Source organism: Paramormyrops kingsleyae, chromosome 4, assembly GCF_048594095.1.
Source record: "Paramormyrops kingsleyae isolate MSU_618 chromosome 4, PKINGS_0.4, whole genome shotgun sequence".
Taxonomy (NCBI): domain Eukaryota; kingdom Metazoa; phylum Chordata; class Actinopteri; order Osteoglossiformes; family Mormyridae; genus Paramormyrops; species Paramormyrops kingsleyae.
This window is the reverse complement of record NC_132800.1, coordinates 24,408,760-24,434,705: the sequence shown is the minus strand read 5'-3', so window position 1 is coordinate 24,434,705 and position 25,946 is coordinate 24,408,760. Positions and strand designations below refer to the sequence as shown.

Below are 25,946 nucleotides of genomic sequence, written 5' to 3'. Positions count from 1 at the left end.
TCAAAGCAAATTCAGGAAAGAACAGCAGAAAACGACTTCTGGTCGTAAAGACAAAGACTGGTCGGAAGCTCAACCGGCAGAATCCGGACCAGTGCTTAAAGCACAATTAAATAAATCGTTTTACTTAAGCATAGATGCTCTGCGAGTCTTCTCTAAGTACATCCAGGCTCAAGCTTCTTAAGCAGTCATGTGAGAGTTGTGTATTTTAAGAGCTTGGTGGACAAGCAAGAAATATGTAAAATGTCCCCCTGCTGATATAAGTGTGTGAAACACAATAGAACTTAAGGGGTTAAACAGTGGGCACAGCATCTCTCTTATTCATAATAATGATGACATTTAATGAAGGAATTGCTATAGGCTTTACCATCAATGCACCTATAATTTATCTTTATAGATAATTACCAACACACTTGAAGAAGCTAAGGCTTAAAATGTCCATAAATGTTAAAATGACTATAGGGAATATCATGTTACTGTTATAACATTTAGGACTATATATTTATGCATATTTATTTTGCTGCATCCAATCATTCCCGTACTTGCATTAGCTTGCAGGTCAGTTTGTATAAAGGCAAATAAGTGAATATCAGCAGAAAAGCAGCACTTAGAAAAGTGGAAAGATGAAATCGCTTGAATCTGCAGCTGCATGCAGCCCTGCTCCTTACCAGTAATATTACAGCACACAGTATATATCATGGCTGTAATGCTTTTTCATAGTGACTAATATAAAGGAGCCTCGCATGATGCAGTGTAATTGAAAAAGACCCAACAAACCACATAAAGGTGCGCCATTAGGATGTCAGTTTGCTGTCAGAGTCCCGTCGCGGCTGAATTAAAATATGGAGGCGAGGAAGACGAGGAATCCATGTTTAAATAATCAATGAGGGATGAAAGGGAGAGGAGAGGGCAGCATGACAGGACGGGCTGCTCCGCTCCCTCCGTCCTGGTCTGAATGAGTCTGGTCACAATAGCGCCTGATAGGGACACAATGGAGGGGCAGTGGCCTCGGTCGCAGCCAGCAGGGGTCCCTCCCTGCCACCTGCACACGGCGGCACGAGGAGGTGCAGGGAGCACAGAGCGAGAGCTGAACATCCCACTGCGCTCGCAGCCAAGCGCACGCTCCACAGCCCTTACATTAATATGCATGGGTTCACTAATGATCCCCAACCGACCAGAATGATATGGTGCGGAGACAGCAGCAAGCCCTCGCTGATATGCAGCCTGGGCGCGATCTGGCCCCTCGCATCTTTCTTCTGAATTTCCTTTGTGGTGGTTTCTTTTAAAAAAAGAAAAATTGCTTGAGCAACTGATTCATAATACCAAATCACCGAAATGCCCCCTTATTTTGTATGCATAATATTCATGAATGTCCAAACGAAAGCGCCCCTCAGCATCAATGAAACCTGCGCATCTAATTCTGCGTGTGGAGTGTTCATTTTAAGGGGCTATTACACGTAAACTGATTAAGTTCGAAATACATTCTAACGTCAGATCTCGAAATATAGTATAGCCTAATTAAGGATTTACCAATGGACACCACAGTAGATCGATGAATACTGAATGCTCAGTGAATACTGAATATCGATGCAAATACTAATGATACCAAATAAATCCACGCTACAGATATTGTCTTTCGTAAAAAACCAAAACAGAAACCACAAGTCACATTAGGAAAAACAGAGACCACTAGATTCTGAGAACTGCGCCATACATTGACCACTAGAGGGAGCAAGACACACATATGAAAATTGCTTAAGTAGAGGACCGATAGTTATCAATTATTAAAGGGTTTTCTAAAAGCAATACTGAAGATATATATGTTGAGCAGCATTGTTTGGGGCGTGGGATGATTATTTTTAGACCACTGCACGACTGAATAATGGTTAACAAACACTTAAAATCAGTCAATGACAATCGAGGATACGGCCTATCGCCAATACCTGGCACTTGACACTCTTTCCGGGTCATACATAAACTATGGCATCCTTCTTCCCATAAACAGAGACAAAGAATGTCCATAACAAGGCACAGGTTACAGAAGCATGATGATACAGAAGCTTAATGTTACAGGGATTGTAAAGAAGATGGATTTTTCCACTTCTGTACAGAAACCATTACAGATCATCCCTGGTACCAAATGGATGTCAAAATGTCAAGTGTAAAAATAAAAAGGGCAGTTTAATTTTCATAAATACTTACATGTTGACTTCCCAAGGTAGCGTGTATCGTAAACTGGTTGCCTAGCTACCCATTAGTTTGCATTCTATATATATATGCATTATTTCTTTTAAACAACCATTCACTTTCAATAACCACTTATATAATTAGGGTCGCAGTCATTCAAAGCCATTGCTGGTAAACTACAGTACATAATTCTAAATAGAATGTCAGTGTATCCCAGTGCACTGTATCCAACAATATGCAATAGTTTGTTAAATGAGATTTTGGCTTTAATCATTTTTTAATAAGCAGTGGTAGTATAATTAAACCTCTTCAGCTCCTTTGCTGTAACCCCTTAATCTGCCCACTCCCCTGCCTTAATGCTTATTTCTTACATAGCAGACTAACTTAAGGTTCCATACAGCAATGAACTAGTAATACTTTCTTTCTCCATAAAATGAATGCAATTCAATTTATGAAAGTATAGGTCACTGCTGATCAATATTAATGTCATCTATAAGACACTTTTAATAATGACGCTGAACGGTGAGTCTAAGCTTCAATTTTAAGCCACTCACAAATGTTTTTCTCATGTTTTTATCGGTACTTTTGCGAATTTTCCTTCAATCTCAATGAGTCGCTGCTAACGAGAAGCTCAGCCATGATGGTGCAATCCCCATGCAATAAGTACGTGTCTGATTTCAGTGATCAAATGTTTCAAGTCGACGCTAAATGTAACACGGTGTCCCAGCTGATTTTCAGCTGAACTTTTCCTGACAATTCAGTTTCTCGATAATTCAGTTTCCGATCTAATATGCTTGTGAAGGGCATCCTTGCTTTTTGCACACGTGTTTTGCTAGCTGGATTGCTGAAATGACACACCGGCATTATTTTCTTGCTGGAGACATTGCTTAAATTTCGTTACTTGACTCAGACACAGGTGTCTTTATTGCGAAATCATAAAAAGAGATTCACAAGATTTCAATAGTTATACATAAAATAGTAAAGAAAAAATATAATTATGTCGTTTTTTTTTTAAGATGTTTGTCCAAATAATTATATTGAAATGTCTTGAGTGCTTTGAGAATTACACGTTTATCATTGAAGTACTTTGTCAGACTTGACATGTTAGCAGCATAAATTGGCATTATTACCAGCAGCACTGGTAGGGCACACTCCAATCCAGCTCAAGCTGAAATTTTCATGACGTGGATGATTTGGATGATTTGAAATGACTGACCTAATTTATGCTGGTTGTTGTTTCCACCCAGAGTTTCTCCTCCACGTCAACTAAGATTCTTGTTTTGATTTTTTTTTTTAAATACGATCATACAATATCATCACTTTCAAAACCATTAAAATCAGCTTACCATACTCCTGTATGGCTCGCTAGTGTCATAAACACAGCACTTTGTGATACAGCATAGCATCTAGAAAATGAAATAATGGTTGTGATCATCTTGTGAACTGATGTCGCAGATATGCAAAGGGTAGGATAAAGCATACACTGAAACACTCCATTAGCCGTGCATGATTTGATGTTTCATAAATTCCTCCCATTGATAGTCTCCAGTTTCTCTTCACGTTACACCTGTGGTGCTACAATGGGATTATTCTGCATTATACCTGACTTCCTGGCTGCTACTTGGCATGCTTTAGATATTAAACGCAAATAATAAGTCCCACATTGCAATTTGGTGCAACACAGTATGACACGGTTTTTAATGTGTAATCTGAACCGCTTTATTTGTAGAGCGAAACAATTATGTGCTCTATAAAGTGTAACTGGCTTCTTGATGAGGATGCCACAGAACTGCATACTCTTTGGCCTGCAAGATCAAGACTTGAGGAGACTGCAAAGAAGGCAAGCGGCAGTTCACCAGTATCGCTCATCACGCCAATTAGCATGCGGTAGCAATTCCAGCAATAGCAATTAGCCAGTAGCTTTGCATCACACAAAGAGGAATTTAAATTCTCTAACCAGAAATGATGAGCCGCTCGTTTTATTGAACGTTTAAATGCAGATGAGGTAATTATTGCATCATTTACTAATTGAATTATCTTACACCAGTTTCTGGAACACGCTTCTTCTCTCTGCTGTCAACAATTTTGATAAACTTGCCAGGCATGATTTAGAGCTGTAACAGTAGCCCTTACCTGGGTATGTGAAGGACCTTTGAAAAATGAAACCATACTTGCATATGGTTAATACAACACCAGTGCATACAATGTGATAACTCTTGTTGTGCAATAAGTAAATAAATGCTATCAGTACATCACTTCAATGGAGTGTACAACTGCACGCCTTAAACAAGGCCAAACCCAGAACCATCCAGGATTGGTCTAGGATGACTTGGTCCATTCAAGGCTTTGGAAAACAAAAGATCCATGGTTAAATTTATAGGTGTGGTATAAGATGCTCTCTTTTTCATTTAATTCGATGTAATGAGGGGAATGATTTGCATGTGTTCGTAATCTCAATCTGTAACAGCTCTCTGTAATCAACTATAGTCACTGTCTGCTTCTTTTGTAATCTTTATGTCATACTGTACTGTGGTTTATATGTTCACGATATGTTGTAAGTGTAAAATCTCTTGTATCTTCTAATGAAAAATGTTAATCACAAATCAAATGAATGAATGAATGAACAGCAGTTATGTGACCATACTTCCTTACTTGCCTATTACTTTAATAATTCAGAAACTGTAGTGGCTATAAAATACTGTGTTCAAAGCTAATGATACTGTAAATTTGATAGGTGGATGTAGGCAACACTGATTCAGCATGAACAAAGAAACAGTCACCATATTAATATAAAACTATATCCAGAGTTGTGTCAGTTTAAATTATATTATATGTGTCATAGCCATACTCAGGCTAATATTAAAATATTATGAATTTAATTTTGAAGTTTGAAAAGCATAATTATAGTGAAAAGCAGCTTCTATATAAGTATTTAAGTAAAATTCTCAGCTTGCAGAAAGATACCATAATTATATTCACTTTTCATTAAAAAAATATCTTACAAACATATCTGATGCAATTTTAATTCTCAAAATTAATTCACAAATTCATTCTCATCAAATTTTAGATAAGCATACCTGGATTTTAATAATTTGCTAAATATACTAGATTATAGTTACATATTTCTATATTTACAAGATGCAATACATGCCTAATAATTAGTTCAAGGTATCTGAAAAATATAGCATAATAATCATTTTAAGAACAGAACCTGTATAATAAATGATGAAGCAGGATTGGTCCCCTAGCAGTTATACATTTTGTTATTAGTAACTAAATAAAAACATGCATACAAAAATACCATGAACCAGACAATATCTTTCTGTTACTATTGGTTTTAAGTTCAAAGGTCAGAGTAATTCAATGTGGCAATCAGACCTTTTTTATCTTAGAATAAAAAGAAATTACCCTGACCTTTTATTCGAAGATTCTCTCTCTAACATTCTTAGAGTGGCCTTTTTCTGCAAAAGAAAAATATCCAGGCGTTGTCATACTTTTATTTTGTAAATGATGCCTGCAAAACTGATCCATATCATGTATCTCAACAAGATTAAAATGTTGCAGTTCCTTGTTGTCAAACTTCTCAGCTGCCTGAGTAAAATGCTGCAACTTGCATTTTCATAAAAATGGAAAAAATGGCCATATTAAACCAACTGTATTATCACTTCAATGACTTACCGTAAAACTTTGGATTTATCTGAAGGTACTTAACCTAACACACACAGCATTAAACCTACTTATGTCAGGGCACATAAAAATGACCTCATCTACTTCTCCGCGCAACCCCATTATGTGAAATAAATTTGATATTTTGTTCTTCCATAAGCTGCAAAGTAAAGTTTCGTGAGGATCTCGCACTTAGAATCTGCCACTGCCTCCATATGGTAATGACTGAACCAGAATTTACCAACCTACGAATGTGAAACAATGACTATGAAACATGTGCTTGCTTCTTTCAGCCAAATTTTAGGCAACGAAACTGCATCTGCACTTATCTTCCCCTATTGCAAGCATTTATACCAGAGTTATAATGAATCACTGAAGAGAATAAGCAGAGCTAATTGGGAAATGCCCACATGTGCTACCTTAGAAGAAACGAAAGATAATTTAATTGTGCATGTGTTCATTAGCTATGGTGTACATTAGAGAAGCAGAATATGTTCCTTTTCATATAGAAGCAAATAAAGATGTTTACTAGGCTCGCAAATTAATCAAAGATTAATCTCAATTATGTTTTTTGTTTACAAAGATCATCAAAACAAAATAATCAAGATAAAATGTTTAGCAGTGATGCTCCCAGCGGTCCTCTTTTTATTTGTTTGTCAACTGAATTATATTTAGAGTTCAGGGAAATCCACGGTTAAAAAAACAATCCTTTATTGTTTGGTAAATGCATATTTCCAAAGTCCATGAGTAATTGTGTAAAACAATCGTAATCTCAATTTTGACCAAAATAATCCTGATTATGATTTTTGCTATAATCAAGCAGTCCTAGTGTTTACCATGACTGCACAGTTAAGATTACTTAGATAAGATTAAGTTACTTATTACAGTCAGAATACTTTGTCTGCATATTTGTGTTGCTTTGATGCCGGTGTCCCCTTTCTCACAAAGCAAAATATGGCCACCCTAGTCTACATGAGTCAAATGATTATGACATGGAAATGCCAACTGAGGATCTACGAAACTTCTGTTAGTATATATTTTTACACTCAGAAGGCTTACTTGTTGTTTGGGCTGAGCGATGTAACGACAATGATATATTAACTTAACATCATATAAAATTTAAACCATAAGAAAACTAGTAATTTTGATAAACTATTGATAATGAACGTTGCTGTGATAACACACATCAGCCTATCACAGAAAACAATGCAACTCCAACCAATTGTATGGTAGCCTTTTAAGAATGGACAACCTATCACCAGCAGGAAGGTTTATTAACTTAACGGAGCACAGTACACACTACTCCGTAGGTAATACACATCTGTCATGAGCGACGATAGCTTCCTCAGATGAAACTAGTGCGTCAATGTCAGTGAAGAAGGAGACAGCTGAGCAGCCACGTCACCTTTTAAAAAGGAGAAACTGTGGATAAACGAGGTAAAACGACAGCTGTGGTGTGGAGGTACAGTACTGTCTGGTGCGGCGTATTGAAAACTCGGCCAAAAACTTGTGCCAACTAAGACCGGAAATACCGAAAACCTATTTCATCGCTCAAAGCTTTGTCATCCAATACAACATAAAGAACAGAAATGCCTGCAGTCACACACACCGGGATAAATTGTATCCTGCAAAAACCCAAGTTGCAAGAAGTCAGGGAAAATACCCGCCAGCAAACTCTATTGTCGCCGTTTTCTGGATTATCGTTAACAAAAATTAAAACTATTCGAAAATATGTTCATAAATTAAATAAGAAAATACAGCCTTACAAAACTACAAAACAACTCTCATTATATTGCTTCCAAAACTAACAATTAAGTATTTTGCTTTTAGATGACCATTAATAATACATGGAACATATTTTTGCCCATTTTGAGTAATGTTGGATTCTCAAGATAAGACATAAAATACCTCTTAACTTTTAGTCTATCAACAGAAATAAACTTAAACTAAAATATAGAAAAACTAAATACAAATCTTTCACATAAAATCTAATAAATTCACACTGAAAAACTAAAACTAAACTGGATTTCAAATGAATATTTAAAAACCACCACTATAATAAAGTTGTGGTCTATGGCAAAAAATATGTTTTGTATAATTAATTTACTAAAATTTCAGTTTTAATCTATTCACTTTGTCATCTTTTTCATGTTCTGAATCTGTTCAAGGGGAATCCTAAGTGAATGGGATCTTAATAAAAATTAAGCCTTAACGAAAAGAGATAACGACTTGAATTATATCGTGATAATTATGATATCGACTGATATGAACAAAATTATAGTGCTAAAATATTTTGCCATATCACCCACCCCTACTCGTGGTATTATTTAGCATACATGATACAAACGAATTCTTCCTTTTGCATTAGTTTAAAGAAGAAACTACATTTCCCAAACATACGGCTCTGTAATACACCTAAATGTATTTAAAAGAATAATCCCCTGCGAGGACTGTGACCTCAGCATGGTGGGGGATGTGTGTGCTTCAGTGATCCACAGAGCTGAGTCCTGGTGCTTCTGGTAGTACTGGTGGGGCTTCCCTTGGGGGGACATGTCTGTGGGGAAAGGCCAGACAAACTACAATCTACAAAACAAACTACAAACTACAAACAAAGACCCCCTTGAAAAATACCAAAAAAAAAACACTGAGTACTCTGCCAGGAATTGGGTTACCGGGACCCACAATTGGAGCCAGACTTTGGGGGGGGGGGGGGGGTGTTCGTTGGTGACTGCCTAGTGGCCGGCCACCCCCATAAACAGAGTTCAGCCTAAAATGGCTATAGGGACAGCCCCGAATGGGCCCACAAACCACAAGGTGAAAGATAGGGCTCAGGTGACAAGGTGCGGTATCATTTGCACCACAGACGTGAGCAAGAAAGACCCAAACGGATCAGGTCTTGGCAATGGACACTGGCTTTGTGAGCCTGAAAGGGACCCGCTAGATACGGTCGCCGTGGTCTCTACAACCAAGACCGCTTGATGGGGGATGTAGTCTCTCTTACTTTAGAGTTTCCCATGGTGAAAGAACACAGGCAAGTGTTGGGATACTAATGTAGAGTTTCTCATAGTGAACAATAGGGTTGGCGCTAAGTGACTGCGACTCGCAGAGAGCGTCGTCTGTGTGTACGCGCCGAACAGCCGTTCAGAGTACACAGCCTTCTGAGAGAAAGTGGACGAGTGCCTCCAAAAGTGTAGCTCTTACAGGAAGACTCAAATAGCCAGTTGGGAGAGGTGGGGATATCAGGATGGGCATTATTGGGGAAAAAATGGCCTCCTGGATTTAAATTTGTGTCATCACCTATTACTGGACATCTGTGTTAACTATGGACACTTCATAACAAATATGACGTACTTGGTTATCAAAGCACCCAAGGCCAAGCATCAATAATTAAATCTGTAGTTGCATCATCTTATTTGAAATGATATGTTTTGCATACTTGCAGCAAGGGGTGGAACTGTCAGCTGATCACCACTGGCGAGTTAGATGCTTTGGATGATGGTGGCTAGACCCAAACGGGCCATTAGAGTTTGCTGGGAACGCCTGGCTGAAGCCTTCATGTGGTAAGAGTTGTGCTTGTATACTTGGCACAAAATCAAAGTCATTTAGGGTTGGCACTGGCCACTGGGTGAGCCTTGTGCCCTTCTCCTGTTTGTGATTTGCATGGACAAAACATCAAGGCACAGCTGTGAAAAGAAGAATATTCGTTATGGGTGATAGACAACATCCCTACTATATATATATGATATTGTCTTTTATGCCTCATCCAAGTAATGCCTCCATAAGATACTTTAATGCCAATTGTGAAGCAAATTGTGAATTAGCTCCTCCCAATTTGAGGGCACTGAGAGATTTATGGCGGCAAAGGCGGAGTCTTTGACGTTTATTAGTCAATCTACAGCTGTATCCTCGACGAAAGCCAAGAGTTGTGGGTAAAGACTGAAACAATAAGATTGTGAGTGCAACCTCTGCAGGGTTGCCAGGCTCGGGTTTCCAGACAAAGGGGAGGAGTTTGAAGTTGTGGAGAGATCTCGAAATATAGCTCTTGGATTGAGAGGAGTCCGTTGAGGTGTTCTGGGCATCTCATAAGGATCTCACCTAGTCGGGCCTCAAAGCGTTACATCCCACTAGGCAGACCCAGGACACGCTGGAGGGTGTACAGTATATCTCCCAGATGGCATGGAACACCTGCGGATCCCCCACAATGAGTCTGCTGCCTTGGAAAGAGGGGAGGGAGAGGAGCGCTGGCGATGAAGCTTGCCGGGAAGGGGGGTGGGGTGGTTGCCGGTGGTTTGCTAAGTTGGCAAGTGTATATCTTTGTGTGTGTGTGTGTGTGTGTGCGTGTGTGTGTCTGTGTATTTATATGGGCCCAAAATGCAAAGGACTATCATCCTGCCCTGATCTTCCTGGGACAGACTTCCGGTTAACTTGGGAAGTGGAATGTAGATGGATGGACGTTCTATCCGAATTAAAGTATATATTTGGATAGATGAGCAGGTGGTGCATCTTTGCCCGTATGCAAGTTAAGTTCAGGGCTATAATATTAAAACTGAGTTTTACAATGTAAATTTTTACATTTACACTTTGAAGATTCAGCACTTACGCATGCACTCAATGGCCACTTTATTAGGTACAGCCACCTAGTACTGGGCAGGGCTCCCTTCTGTTTACAGAACAGCCTAAATTCTTCAAGGCATCTATTTCACAATGAACTGAAACTGACCTTATGGAGCTTGAGTCACAATTTTTTGCACTTGTAGCCTTCCCATTGGTTATTCTGCCCTCATAACTGCTGCTGATTGGATATTTCTGATCGCGCCCTTTCATGGAAACTTAAAACACTATAGGACATGAAAATCCCAGGAGTTTCTGATTTGCTGAAACCACCATATACAGCAAAAACAATCATGCGACATTCAAAATCGCACAAATCACATGTGTCGCCTGCTATGTAACTTTTTCGATCGTTGGCTGAACTTCTCCACCCTGCTTGCATGCTTTATGTGTTGAGTTGCTGTTTCTTGTTTATCATTTGCTTTACTTGATTATAACAAATTAATCAATCATAAAAAAATAACTATATACTGAAATATACTATGAGACTTTCCAAGTCTCATAGTAGCAGATACTGAACTATACTAAATCTATAGTTAACATTATTAACTGGAGTAAACATTTTATATCAGATTTTAAATATTTTTAAACCAGACTTTCAAGTATTCTGAAAATGATTTACAGTTATAATAATGACTGATTTAACAAAACAGTGATTTTTTTTTTTTGCCCCATAACATCAATTACCTTCAAAAACAATTTTACTCATGATATTAACTATCCAGCACAATTTATCACATAATACTCCTAGAAAACAAATTGCATGTGTTATTAATTTTATTGGTTTACTGCAAAATGCTATAAGCCCTATTTATTATCATACTGATATTCATACATATTTGAGTATTTACATCTCTAGATCCCGTGTTAACCGATAACTAACTGCCACTTGCAAATTATTTTGCTTGTTTTTATGCTTTCCGATAGAGCAGAATCTTGTTTTCCCCTTTCACACCTGGATTCTAGGAAAGCTGATGTTGTACCACGTGACTATCATTTACGATATCCTAGAAAACAGCCCAAGTCCACTGCGAGTCCACTCCCATGATTCTCTGGTGGTCTACTGACATCACAAACGATGGCCGACATAGTTAACACCTACACAATGGCTGTCCCATATGTGTAGCTTCTCCTGCGAAATTCATTAAACCTACATAATTGTTGTTGTACACCAGACTTTATCTTCATAGTCAGCAATCACAATTCACAGTTCTTCAGGAAAGGCCTCAATTTGTAATATGCTCTAAGTTTTAGAAAAAAATACTGCCTGGAAATTTCATCGTAGCTTGAAAATCGAATGTTCTTTGCAGTTTTACCATAATGGTCACCAATTTCACCATAAATGCCACCATTCTGAGGGCTCAGATACAAAACGGTACAGCAAAATTATTAGCATCGCAGACATCCCACCTCTTCCGGAAGATTCAGTAGCCTCAAGACCAACTTGATACCCAGCAATGATGCGCAATATCCTCGAAATCCGTCCCTCCACTATTTAAAGCAACAACGACAGCTAGCTTCTAATCTGCCTGTTCCTCAAAGCTATTCTGTCTTTGGTTTATATGCGAAAAGTGTGTTTGATATTACAGTAGAGCTGTCACGATTATTCGATTACACTCAATTATTCGATTCAAAGAAAAGAAAACGATTCAAATATACTTTCTTGTTTATGCTGCAATATGGCAAAAAGGGAGATGATGCATAGAGGATGTGGGTATAAAATAAAGAGCAAAAACCACAGTTGTGTGGGGCAACCTCACAGTAAAACGGAAAAAAAGATCCAGACATTCAGAAGACTTTCAGGACTGAGGGACTCACCCAATAATGCAAGGTTGGTCATGCATATGGATAAACCATAAGCCCTTTAGCCTCTTGGAGTAGCTTAGCTTCTCTTTGTCATCACTGCGCTTTAAATTGTTCTGTTAAATTTATTTTCTATGATTCCTCTATCTCTAGATGAACACCTCTGAAACGAAGGCTAGCCCCACCACCTCATCTTATATAAAACATAATAACACCATATAATATAAATTAATTTCTATGTTAAAGTATTGTGTGTAGGGCCAAACAATATTAGACAGACAGAGTCTGTCATATAAGTTGGTGGTGTTGTTGTGGGTTGTGCCAACAGACACAAAGCAGTGCAAACAAATCACTTGCTTTTATTCAGAATCACCTCTGTGGAATCCAAAATATTCCCGTACAGCGGAAGACAAATGTCTTTTGGCGAGCAGTTATGGTTCACAAATGCATTGGCGGTAAATTGCAGGCTGATTTTTTTAAACATATACTAGATAAATTTGAAAAGGGACAGTAAAATTGTCGAGTTTTTGTTTCCTATGACAGAGTAAAAACGTTTTAGCATAACATATTAATAGTCTCAACCCAGCTGACTATCGCAGTTCTTGCGATGTAACAACTGCGTGTGCATAATATGCGATGTCGATATTAATTAACAGGCCCAGACTAAAGTTGAAAACGTCGTATATTAACTAGAGCTGTCATTGCACACCACCACTTCCTGGGTATGGAATTTGCATCTTCTCCCTGTGTGTTTATGCTGGATCCTCTGGTTTCCTCCTACAGTCCAAAAACGTACAACTTGTGAAGTGGCGTTCATAAATTGTCCGTATGTATGAGCGACAGATATCATGCCCAGCGACGGGCTAGCAACCTGTCCAAGGTTGGTTCTTGCCTCAGGTCAATTGCAATACATAATGCAAAGTTATATATTTAATATAAGAATATATTATATGCAAACAATTACTCGATTATTTGTCAAATTAATCAGTAGATTACATGATAATTAATATAAACGATGGTGACAGCCCTATACTGCACTTGCAATTAAAAGGTTGAAATTGTAAATATATGTCATTACTACATTCCTCTACATACCTTCTTCTGAATTAAAACAGTATTTAAATATTAAACAATTAATAATTAAAAATAGTTGCCCAGTTAGGTTACCCAGCATAATATTCTTCTAGAAGAATCTCCTTATGCTCTCTTTAGGTAGCTTTAGGGTACTGGGCCACCAATAACGTCAAGCCTTGTTACTCCGTTGTTATGGTGCTTGAAAAGGGCAAAACAGTGCACATGGTCGATAAAACAAACACTACCCGTAGATTATGCAATTATTTGGTAGAATACAAGACTGGGAACAAGCGGTACTGCATAGCATATTGTCACATTACAAGGACAACGTTAAGGACTGCAAATCACTCCACATAACTATCGCTGAGTGAAATCCAGGAAAGAACATAATCCTAGACTTCCTTCAATTTAGCTGTATGCAATACCTTTGAAAATAACCTATGATGAAGTATGTGCATCTTAAGCCCGCTGTAAAACTGCACTAAACCATCAATGGGGAAAAAGACATGTCACATGCATGCGGGTTGTGTGTCTGTCCTCTTCATTATTTTAAAGCATTTACTCTAATAATATATAACGATTCACATTGTTAATATAAAGATAATATCCCTCACTATGATTATACACACACACACACGGATCGTACTCTGTTTGTTATTTAAACACAAAAGAATTCATCTCAGCATTCTTCAAATGATTCCAGGTGAAAGGCATAGTGCTGCATACGGACATCAAGAGAGTGAGTCAAATAAACCGTTCACCCATCAGTCCTGAATCAGCCCTGTGGATATACTCTATGTTCTATATCTATACTCGTTACCATTTTGGTCACCACTGCAGCCAGTGGGTTCAGATAGCAGCCCAGTGTTGAGAAGTGATCAAAAGCAGTGAAAAGGGCCGTATCCCAATGAGAGCACCAGTTCTGCACTAACCATAATGGCTCATTAATAGTAATGCACCGGTTTCTCAGTAGTGGGGGGGCAGCAGTCCTGTGTGCGGTATAGCAACACGGTAAGACCACACGAAACGGCGAGCTTTGTTTGTTCCCACGTCATCCATCCATTTTCTGAAACTACTTGTTCTATTCAGGGTCATGGGGGGGGGGGGGTCCAGAGCCTTTGGATATAAGACAGGGAACATGCCAAGATGAGGGGGGGTGGGGTGCAAACCCAACACAGGATACACTCACACCTACAGGCAATTTGATATCTCTAGTTAGCCTCAACGTGTTTTTCGACAGCGAGGGGAGACTGGAACACCCAGAGGACACCCCCCCCAGGGGGCATCGACAAACTCCACACACATGGAGCTGAGGCAGAGGTTCAAACCCAGGCCTCAGAAGAGTGACACAAGAGTGCTAACCACTGCACCATCCTGTCACCCCAATTACACCCCAAAAAGGTATAATTAAGGTTGTACGATGTGACAAATAAATGCTGATAATTTCATGTTGGCTGGATAAGATTAATGTTTAGAGTGAAATTTGCTCTCTAACAACTGGCCTGTACTACAGTGATATTTAGCAGTTCAGTCCCAAGCAGTCAATTTAGCAAACACTGTGTTAGCATTAGCTTCAGCTTTACGACTCAGGCTGAATGTCAGCTATGCAGCAGCTATGAATTACAGCAATTCTAATATGTGTTTACATTACCAGTTTGTCAAAATAATTCATTTTGCATTTGTCAAGATTGAACTGCAACAAAGCAAACGTATGCATGCAGAATCCAGGAGGCTAATTACTCATTTAAAAGCTGTATGTTATTGCACACATAGCAGCAAAATGTCATTTTTTTGTCACTTTGCATTGAGATGAAACATGCATCTGGGCATTGATACAGAAGTACAGGCCAGCTGAATTTAGTGCAGCGGCAGATCAGGAAAGCTTAGCATAAAGACTTAAATAATGTGCCAAATTTCAGCTATAATAGCACAAGTTCAGGTGTAAATTCATTCTCTTCCTCTTGTGCATTCCTTATAAATGTAAACATGGCCATTAACATTAAACTGATAAATGTTTTGTTCTTTGTTGTCAATGGACAATTGCCATCAGGGAGCCTTGCTTAGCCAGTTCATTAACTATGCTACTTCAGTCATAAAAGCAGGGATGCTATCATAAGTTATTGTACATGAGTACACCTCACATGAGTACTAGATCCATAACCATTATTGCTAACATTACCACTGCTACTGCATCACCAGCAGCCAGAATGCCAGTAGTTCCTGAAGGCCATCTTCCTCCTTCCACTGGGATTTTATGCTTCATTTGTTTCCCCAGGTCACCACAGAAACTCCAGAATCGTCAAAATCGGTTAGCAAAAATGCGCACAGCTAAGAGCGGTGTGGCGACTCGATGGGCGGCACTTTCCCCTCCAGGGTTGTGGGTTCAAATCCCATCTGGCATCCTTTCCAGGATGCACCCCAGCCTCGTTCCCTGTGCTGCCTGAGATGGGCTCCAGGCCCTCCCACAACCATGACCAGGATAAGTGGTGAAAATATGGATGGATGTATTTATATAAAAATCAACTACTTCATCTATAAAACTTTATTATATTATTATACATTCATAGCAGACATTTTGCTTCTACGTGTAATTCATTATATATATATACTGTATATATACGAAGACCTCCATTAGAATGTTACAGTTAATGTGTAAGCATTGGCATAGCAGATACAATAGGACCATTATGAATTCTTTGTTGTGTCATAGGCGGCAGGCAAAACAGGATTATACGCATTCACTTCATATGTTCCTCATTAATTTGTACCATAAATACTTGCGTTTCATTTCTGCTCTGACTCTCTGGCCCATCATGTTCGTTGCACAAACAGCTTTTGCCCAATGGCTAAGCTAAGCCGTTTCTCCAACTTAGAGCAAAACACCTTTCCTTTGTACTTATTTGTCCCGCTGTTTCAGCTGACCAGGGCATTGAATTATTAATAGCAAGAAATACAGTGGGCTAAAAATAACTATCCTGGGAGTATATTAATGTGAAGCCTCAAAATAATGTTCAAATGCGATAATTAAACATATTTTTATACAGGAATTTTCGCAAGCTACTTGTTAGCCAAAATGCTAAAGACATTCAACACAGCGGACCAACAAAAGAAAACAGTTCAAAACTGCATGCATATGTGTTTCAATACCTTTCTCATATTTTGACAAAAGATAAACATAAAAAAAAATACTTCATTTGCCAAAAGTATTTTATTCAAAATAATAATAATAATCCAAAATTTAAAACAATAGAACGGATGGATGGAGAATCGGCCTGCTGTTTTTGATTCGCTTAGATACTTGTGCATTTCAAAAAAATTACTCTGGATGAATGTTTATGATGTTTTACTTTTATATATAAATAAGAAAACTACGATAACGGATAAGAATAATGACAATAATATACATCATCAAGTTTTGAATTTTAGAATTTAATTTATTTTAACCATTTTGATGGTACACAAATACATCTAATAGACGTATTTACCTACTACTATATAAATTGCTCCTTCTTTATACTGTGTAGTATGCATTATTATTACATATTACACAGTTCTGTATATGCCTGTTGTTCTCATTAATTTGGAGTATTATTATTAATCAATCCATCCATTCATCCATTTTCCACACCTGCTTGTCTTATTCAGGGTCACTGGGAGCCTATCCTGGAAGCTACAAGCACAAAGCAGGGAACAACCCAGGATGGGGCGCTAACCCATCACAGGGCACAAGGCAGGGAACAACCCAGGATGGGGCAACAACCCATCACAGGGCACAAAGCAGGGAACAACCCAGGATGGGGCGCTAACCAATCACAGGGCACAAGGCAGGGAACAACCCAGGATGGGGCAACAACCCATCACAGGGCACAAAGCAGGGAACAACCCAGGATGGGGCAACAACCCATCACAGGGCACAAAGCAGGGAACAACCCAGGATGGGGCGCTAACCCATCACAGGGCACAAGGCAGGGAACAACCCAGGATGGGGCGCCAACCCATCACAGGGCACAAAGCAGGGAACAACCCAGGATGGGGCACCAACCCATCACAGGGCACAAAGCAGGGAACAACCCAGGATGGGGCGCCAACCCATCACAGGGCACAAAGCAGGGAATAACACAGGATGGAGCGCTAACCCATCACAGGGCACAAGACAGGGAACAACCCAGGATGGGGTGCCAACCCATCGCAGGGCACAAGGCAGGGAACAACCCAGGATGGGGCATCAACCCATCACAGGGCACAAAGCAGGGAACAACCCAGGATGGGGCCCCAACCCATCACAGGGCACAAAGCAGGGAACAACCCAGGATGGGGCCCCAACCCATCACAGGGCACAAAGCAGGGAACAACCCAGGATGGGGCCCCAACCCATCACAGGGCACAAAGCAGGGAACAACCCAGGATGGGGCCCCAACCCATCACAGGGCACAAAGCAGGGAACAACCCAGGATGGGGCCCCAACCCATCACAGGGCACGCTCACCATTCACACAAACATTCACACCTAGAGACCATTTGGTAACTCCAATTCACCTTAACACATTTCTGGACTGTGGGGGGGAACCAAAGAACCGAGAGGAGACCCATCAACAACACAGGGAGGACATGCAGACGCCACACTGGCAGAGCTGAGGCTGAGGCAGCACTGACAAGCCGCCCTCTTACTATTAATGATAACATTCATACAATTTGTACTGAAAAAAATTGAGGTTTGTATCTACAGTATTATTGTCTAGGAAACCCTTCATTCTAATCAAAACACAGTCTTATTAAAGACAACGAAAGATCTCAGACTGATTATGATGATATGAGCACGAAAAAGCAAAACTGTGAATGCAGAGATTGAGATTCTTGCACAAAAATAAAATCTGCTTGCAAGGAGGTTCCAATCTACATTGGATTACAGTACAAGGACCTTGTCCACATATAGAATAAGCATTACATGATAATAGGCATTCTATAACGAGCAAGTTACAGGAAACTTCATTGATGACAATACTGAATCTGTCTTGATTCACTGATAAAAGTTACGTTTTTACTACATGCACTCCTTATATTTTCAGTGTGCTGTGCTATCAGCCAGAATTAGATTTATATACATAGTTATTCTTGTCCTGGTCAGGGTGGGAGCTGGGAAGGAAACAAGCAGAAAGCAGGGGAACACCCGGGACAGGATTCCAGCCTATCACATGGCACATTCATCTGCATAATCACAGATTCCAGCCTATCACAGGGCACATTCAGGATTCTAGCCTATCACAGGGCACACCCATCTGCATAATCACATAGCATGGGCAATTAACAGATGCCGGTTAGCTGAACTGACTGCCTTTGGGCTACGGAAGGGGAACCCAGAGGATACCCATGCAACACGGGGAGAACACAGGGAGAACACAAGGAGAACATGCAAGGAACACGCACACTGCACACGCATGTGAAGCCCCAGTGCTGGCAGTGTGAGACTGCGTAACTAGACACTGTACCATCCTCAGATATATTTCCCCATCACTTCAATGTTTTTTTTAATCTAGCACAGACAGTCACAGACAGTGCTTCAAGGGAGATGTGAAGAAAGGCATTATGGGTATGAACCATTCCGTTTGTAAACATAACCTTGTGGCTGATTATTATATTTGCGCTCACATTTGAAATTTTACATTCATTCATTTTACGTACATTCCTATCCAATCAAATACTGATACAGAGTGGCAACTATTCAGTACAGCCTCTCCACAGGTTACGTTCCGATAAACCTATTCCAAGGCAAAAACATCATAAGGCGAAAATGCATTTTAACACAGTACGTCTGACCTAACAAACATCATAGCCTACCTTAGGCTACCTTAAACATGCTTAGAACACTTACATTACTACACAGTTTGGCAAAATCATTAACACAAAGCCTATTTCATAATAAAGTGTTGAATATCTCATGTCATTTTTTGAATAATGTACTGAAAGCGAAAAACATTTATCCATCGTAAAGTCGGAAGATCGTAACACGGATCTTCGTAACCTGGGGAGCGTCTGTATTTACTATGTTGTGAACAGAAGACTTTCCTTAAACACTTAACAATATTAATAACAATTATATCAATAATTATGAAAATGCCACTATAACATTCATCATATTGTCATGATATATATTTCCCATCACTAAAGTTCAGGACAGGTTATCTATCAAAAAATCAGTAAATTCAGAAAAAAAATAAGCTAAATGCAAATACCCATGCATACCTTTGTAAAGAATCATTTTCTCTCTGCAGGACAGCCCAACTCCTGTTTGTTCTCATATTGCTGTGATTCCTATACTGAGCCACTCACTAATATACAGGTGACCCTTCTAGTTAACATCTGTCACAGATCCAGCCTGGATCAGTCCAAAGGGATTTTTTTCTCCGCTCCCTGGTGGAAGCTTTTGAGAAATCTTACGTCTGAATGCTTATGTCCTACCAAAGAAGCTGATAGTTAAGGGGCAGATCACATTGTATACTACTACTTATGAACCATACCTGAGCTAAACTTATTTAAGGCTATAAATAGTATTAGTCTTGTTATTATTTTTATTATTATTATTATTATTATTATTAGTAGTAGTAGTAGTAGTATTAGTAGTAAGGATAATAATGACAACAACATAAAAGAAAATATTAAAATAAAACAGAATACAGTTTCTCATTTAGATACATACAACATTGCTTTACTAAATCATTTACTAAGCAGTCTAACTGCATCAAAACAACTTAGGTGGGAAGATTTTAAAAAGGAAATTGAATGAGGTGAATTGAATGAACATAATAAAACACTTATTTTGACATTGTGGGGACCATTTTTCCAGTCCCCGTAACGATAACTTCAATTTCATAAAAATCGGTTACTGCAATCAAAAAACTAAAAATGCCAAAAGTCTCATATTTAGTTTGGTTACTTGTGGTTAAGGTTAGGGCTGGGTAGGTCGTCATGTTGGCATTAGGGTTTTTCCCATAGAAATGCATGACGATCCCCACAAAGATATGAGTACAGGTCTGCGTGTGTGTGTGTGTGTGTGTGTGTGTGTGTGACCCAGGCACTGAGGGAACATGCCAGTCTTGAATGCCTATAAGGCTACAGTAATGTAAAGATTCCAGATTCCTGTCCCTTCGTGATGTCTGATGAGCTCACAGCCAAGGTGCAACACAGCATTATGGTTACAATGGACTAACATTAAGTACTAAGGAGCCATATTATGGTCATTTTCAATGTTCATAATTTGGATTTAAGGTACCCCAGTTTAAATGGCCTTGATCTTTGTTCACTTACATTTAGCCCAGACCACCTTAAATCCGACAAGTAATCCCACTAAGCAAGAAATCCTGCTTTCTGAAACAGGCCCCAGTACTAGCCAGGTTCATTGTTAGCCATTGTTAGCAGTTGATAACAACGTTTTGCGCATTATTTTGCACATACACGCACCACAGCAACATGTCCACAGAGAGCGGTTGGACAGTATTGTGTGTACAACCAATTTAAAGAAATGAAAACAAGACGTAAGTGCAAGTAAACAGTACATGACTTGGAGATTCAAATGTTACTCAGCAGTACTCCCTTCGGCATGTACTTTGGGCTTTAAGACTTTGCCGGCTGTTTACATGCCCATAAAGCTATTTAACACACTACAGGAAAGGAATTCACTGGAAAAGCCTATCAGGTCCCCTTTAAAATTGTGCAAGTAGCTTGCGATCACACCTGTAGCAGAGTACTTTACTTTATATTCAGTACTCAGCTGTAGAACTGCATGTTTTGACTGCTAACCAACAACTACTACTACTACTACTACTACTACTACTTAGAAACTAGTAACAATAATAATACTGCTGCTAATAACAATAATAATCACAGTATTCTGGAATGTCAGCAGAATTGCAGTTCAAAGGGAATTAGTGAGCAGACTAGAAACAAGAGCACTAGTCAAGATCGAGATACTATCCACTTTCACCAAAAAGTGTAATTGTGTAGTATTGTTGGTATCCCCCAGCTACAGTTAATTTCAGAGTGATAACATAAGGAATAATAAAGCTAAAAATATCAGTTCCCAACAGTACAAAGACACAGTCAGTTGTCCTTGCTTTATTCTGGGTCTAGTGTGAAATTAAGCTGACACTGGTTCACTTATCATGGCGCTTCTGCACTATTGGTGCCATGTGGGAGTCATTGTTGGTCATCTTTGCAGGCTCATTCACCAGGGAACTTCATAGTAATCTCACAGGGACTGGCCCAAAGGACTGAGCCGCTCACATAGTCAGGGCAGATAAAATGCAGCCTTCTTTTACTGGGATAATTGTCACACTGATGCCTAACATTAATTTAACAGTGTAACAAATGTTGATCGGAGTATTATTGTGCTTTCATTTTTATACCAGCAATGCTCATGTAAAACGTACCAAGCAAGATTTCCATCCATCCATCCATCTTTTAATCGCTTATCCTGATGAAGACCCCGGGTGAGGGGTTGGGGGGGCGGGGGGGGGGGGGGGGGGGCTGGAGCCCATCCCAGGCTGCACAAAGCACACCTGGGACTGGGGTATACCTACCTGCCCCTTTTAACATTTTCTAATTACTTTCCATTTCAGGACACCAGCAATTGTTCAATATTTAAAACTAAAGTCTCAATATGCAGTCACTTCTCCTTTAACTTTATGAAAATCGAGATGAATAATCAAGGATAATTACCAGAGAGTGAACATGCATTGTACAAATGTATGGTGTCTAATGCCCGTGAGGGGAAAACATCTGAAAGCTAACTTTCCCAAAGACAATAAGCACGCCAAGAGCAACCAGTGAAATGTTCACTTCATGATTATTCACAGTTATTCACACGCAATCACGTTACTCTTCCACTATTATTTACAATTACTCTTATGTCTTTAGCAATCCACACTTAGGACAGAATAATCAAGGATTCATTATTATTTAATAATAATCAAAGAGGAAATTGTGTTTTTGGTTCCTCCCACCGATTTTAAAGCAAATATACCTATAAATAAATATTTCTCAGTAGCTATAAATCTGCTCAACAAGTTCTGTCTCAGCCTCTTTCCTGACCATGCTTTCTCTCACAAAATGACCATGTGGAGGAATGGAGCAAAGCAGCTGAGAGTCTCGAACCCGTGCCAGCAACAAGGCGCCACAAATAATCCCAAGATGGCATGTGACGCCCCCCCCCCACCGGTCACCCCGGCGCCCCCCTCACCTGCTGGCCACAGTCTGTCGGCAGTGCTGTCTGAAGGGCATCAGGTGGTAGTTCATGGCGTCCAGCAACAGCTTCTGGCAGACGGGGTCGTTCCTCATGAAGTCGACGGACTGCACGCGCTCCACCAGCTCGGTGGCCGGGATGAGGGCGAAGCGCAGCCTCTTCATCAGGTCGGGGGCGTAGTGCATGCGCGTCTCGCGGTCGTGCTCCAACCACAGCACCGACATCTGGAAGAGAGCCAGCTCCGACTCCACCGGGGGCGGCAGGGAGTCCAGCATGCTGCACATCTCCTCAAAGTTCAGCAGCAGTACATCCTCCACCAGATACTTGTTCGCCAGCTTCTTGGTCTCATCCAGGCCGTGGAGAGCGGCGATCTTGCAGATCTGCTTGTAGTTCTGCACTGAGATCTGGTCATTGAGGAACTGAACGCTGAGCTTGGTGATCTGGGGAATGCTGAGGATCTTGCTGACGGACAGCACCTCTTCCACGGTGTCCAGCGAGAGGGTCACGTTGGCAGTGTATAGATACTCCAGGACGAGCCGCAGTCCGATGGAGGAGCAACCCTGCAGCACCAGGTTGTTGATAGATCTGGGACTCGCTAGGAGCTTCTCGTCTGGAGAAGAAGAGGGAGTTCCGCTGCTCCCCTGCTCCTTACTCGAAATCCCCTCGTTGTTGAGAGGATGACTAGAGAAGAGAGACCTGAAATACTGAGAGCAGGACGCCAGCACTGCTTTGTGGCAGTGAAACTGCTGTCCCTGGGCAATGAGTGTCACATCACAGAAAAGCTGCTTCCTCCACAGGAGATTGAGCCCATGCAGCAGAGTGTCGCTGTGAGTAGGGTCAAAGGTGGATGTTCTATCACCAGACCTGGACATGACTTCCTTACCGATAAGCCACCTACAAATAAAGCAGGCATACATGTACTGCTTTACAGCAAACATTGATGTAGAAAAAAAACTGTAATCGCATAACACAATTCACAATGATTTCCTAAGATTCGATCAAAAACAAAATGTTTAGTGTAAACCGCACCCAAAATCGTTGTTCTGTCATTAGTTTAATCGCTATAAATTATTCTGCATAAGTATCAAACCACCGCATATTTAATAAACTTCACCATTAAGTGCCCGCACTGTAGATTGAGAAATACAACTCGGATTGGCGATAGGTGTAAATGTACCGCCGGCAGCATTCACTCCCATCCATTTCTGCATTCCGATCTCCCCAAACGGCTGTTTTTATAAACCTATTATCGATCAGGCTGTATTTATGATAAATAATAATAAAAGGCGATCCCAGTAGGACGCTGCGGCTGGAAGAGACGCGGAGAAAACAAACTATTATCGGTGATACTGCAGCACCTTCCTCGCAAACGCAACTTAAGTTGACGGCGAAAGGAAAAAATAGGCACCCCACCCCCATAAAGATACAGCCAAGCTATTCCCTATTCAAGTTAATCATTATGTTTAAAGCGATCTTACGCAGGCACGGAATAAAGCTGCTTTTTTAAAAAAAAAAAAAAAAAGCCAGGCAGACAAAGCGGTGCAAAGAAAAGCTTGTTTGTCCCCCCCGGTATCGTTCATCCAGAGCGACTGCGATCCCCCTTGTTTCGGAGTTATAGGGTTAGCCAGGAAACAAAAAAAGCCCTTTGATCAGTTCGCCGACGTTTAGGAAATTATTTTATTATGATCTCCTACGCACATGGATGCAGGTATATTATGGGGACGCGAGATTGCTGAGATGTTTTTTCTAATGCAAATCTGGTAGCAGATATCCACAAGCTTTACCGTAAGGTGCCTGTCACAACTAAACAATGCGTGGTACCAGCTATACAACATAAGCCAAACTTACCTGACTCTTGACAAAAAAAGTAAGCTTCGGCTCCTTATGATCCTCACTTGACTTCCCTGTGTTTTCTTTTTCTTTTTAAAATAAATCCTTTTTTTCTCTCTTAAAGGCTATGGTCGATGCCCCAAAATGATCATTGATTCCAACTCATGCAGATACTATTTTTACATTTTATTTTTGTTGTCGGTGATCATTTGTTCTCCTGAATTAGAAGTGTGTGAGTGTATGAGAAGGAGCTGTGCTTTCTGCAAGAGAAGAAGAAGAAGAAATATACGTGTGACAAATTATGCTACCAAGAAACAACACATCATTATCCTTGGGCCTGGGGCTCAGTGAGTCGTAACGAGAGTAATAGGAAATCCACGGTTGGGGAGAGAAACGGTCGTGCATGGCCGGTGGAGAGAGACCGTGCAGGGGGATGGATGCTGGAGAGACTCGCAAAATTATGGCTCAAGGCTATTGTAAAAACTGTCGAGCGTAAATGACTGCGATTTCAAACATCTTTGGAAGAAAGAAAGAAAGAGAGGGGGAGAGAAAAACGGGTCTCTCCCTCGCTCTTATAGAGGGAACCGTCAAGTTTTAGTGCGCATTGCTAATTAGTCAATTTCTCTCTGCCTTCACAGCCCGGCGACTTTGCTGTTGAGCTGAAACTGCTAATTTCTGGGAGCAGCCTTTTTTTGGCTGTGAACTGAATGGATGAATGGGTTGTCTCGCACAGATGACAAAAAACCCCCTGCCTTAATCTCCATCGCCAAAACAACCCTTCATCTCCTACTGCTGCTCTTGCCTGTAGTCTTTCAAAAAATAAGGTGCTCGTGGCAATCTGCTAACTTTACCCGCGCACCTGCATCACACACACTTAGACTTAAAAAATAACAAACACGAACCTTACATTTTGTGGTGTGTCCTGTTTATTTCTTAGCGACGAGGCCTTTTTAAATAGGCGACGCATTTTATTAATTGGCAATGTATATATTATGATTTTCCATAAAACAAAGAAATCTGTTCTAATTGAGAGGATGTAACATTTCTGAAGTACTCTGCTATAAAGTCTTTTACATTAATAATTCTGCTGCTTAAAACAATCTGCCATTGTGGTTATTCTGCTGAGAACAAAACAAATTATATTGTTAAGGTTTGTAATTGGTGTGTGTTATGTGTGAATGAGTGTCTGATACAAACACCATCCAAACACATCCAGCCTCAATGCTATAAGGCTTACGCAGGTTATTAACTGCTGCACTTGTGCTGTGAGAAGTATGAGCTTGTATGAGAGCCGTCCTGCAGGACACCTGTGCAGTTAAGTGGTTTATCTGAAATGATTTTATACTAGTTAGCAGGAATTTTGGTGCCAGCTTTGTGTAAGTGATTTTAAATGCAGAAGAAAGACACAAATTAGCAGAATTCATTACGTATTGTTCACAATTCATCACTGTTTGCATTCATGAATCACTGTCAAATAAATGCAGTAGACCTATACTAATGACGACCAACTGTATGAAGTACACAACTGAGAGATGCACTGGGTG

General features: G+C 40.1%; 1 protein-coding gene across 2 annotated transcripts in view; it reads right to left on the bottom strand.

The window, feature by feature from the left end:
• Positions 1-25,210, bottom strand: part of klhl14 (kelch-like family member 14) — a 48,720-nt gene extending 23,510 nt beyond the window's left edge. Inside the window, exons 1-3 of one of the 2 annotated variants that reach the window (XM_072710920.1) lie at positions 25,155-25,210; positions 24,421-24,662; positions 22,570-23,466 (exon numbers count right to left, since the gene is read on the bottom strand). In XM_072710920.1, coding sequence (XP_072567021.1) covers positions 22,570-23,444 — 875 coding nt within the window. In that variant the 5' untranslated portion in view covers positions 23,445-23,466; positions 24,421-24,662; positions 25,155-25,210. Of the gene's footprint in view, positions 1-22,569; positions 23,467-23,686; positions 24,340-24,420; positions 24,663-25,154 lie in introns of those variants that run through there. The other variant, XM_023832206.2, reaches the window with a different exon arrangement.
• Positions 25,211-25,946: the final 736 nt, after the last annotated feature.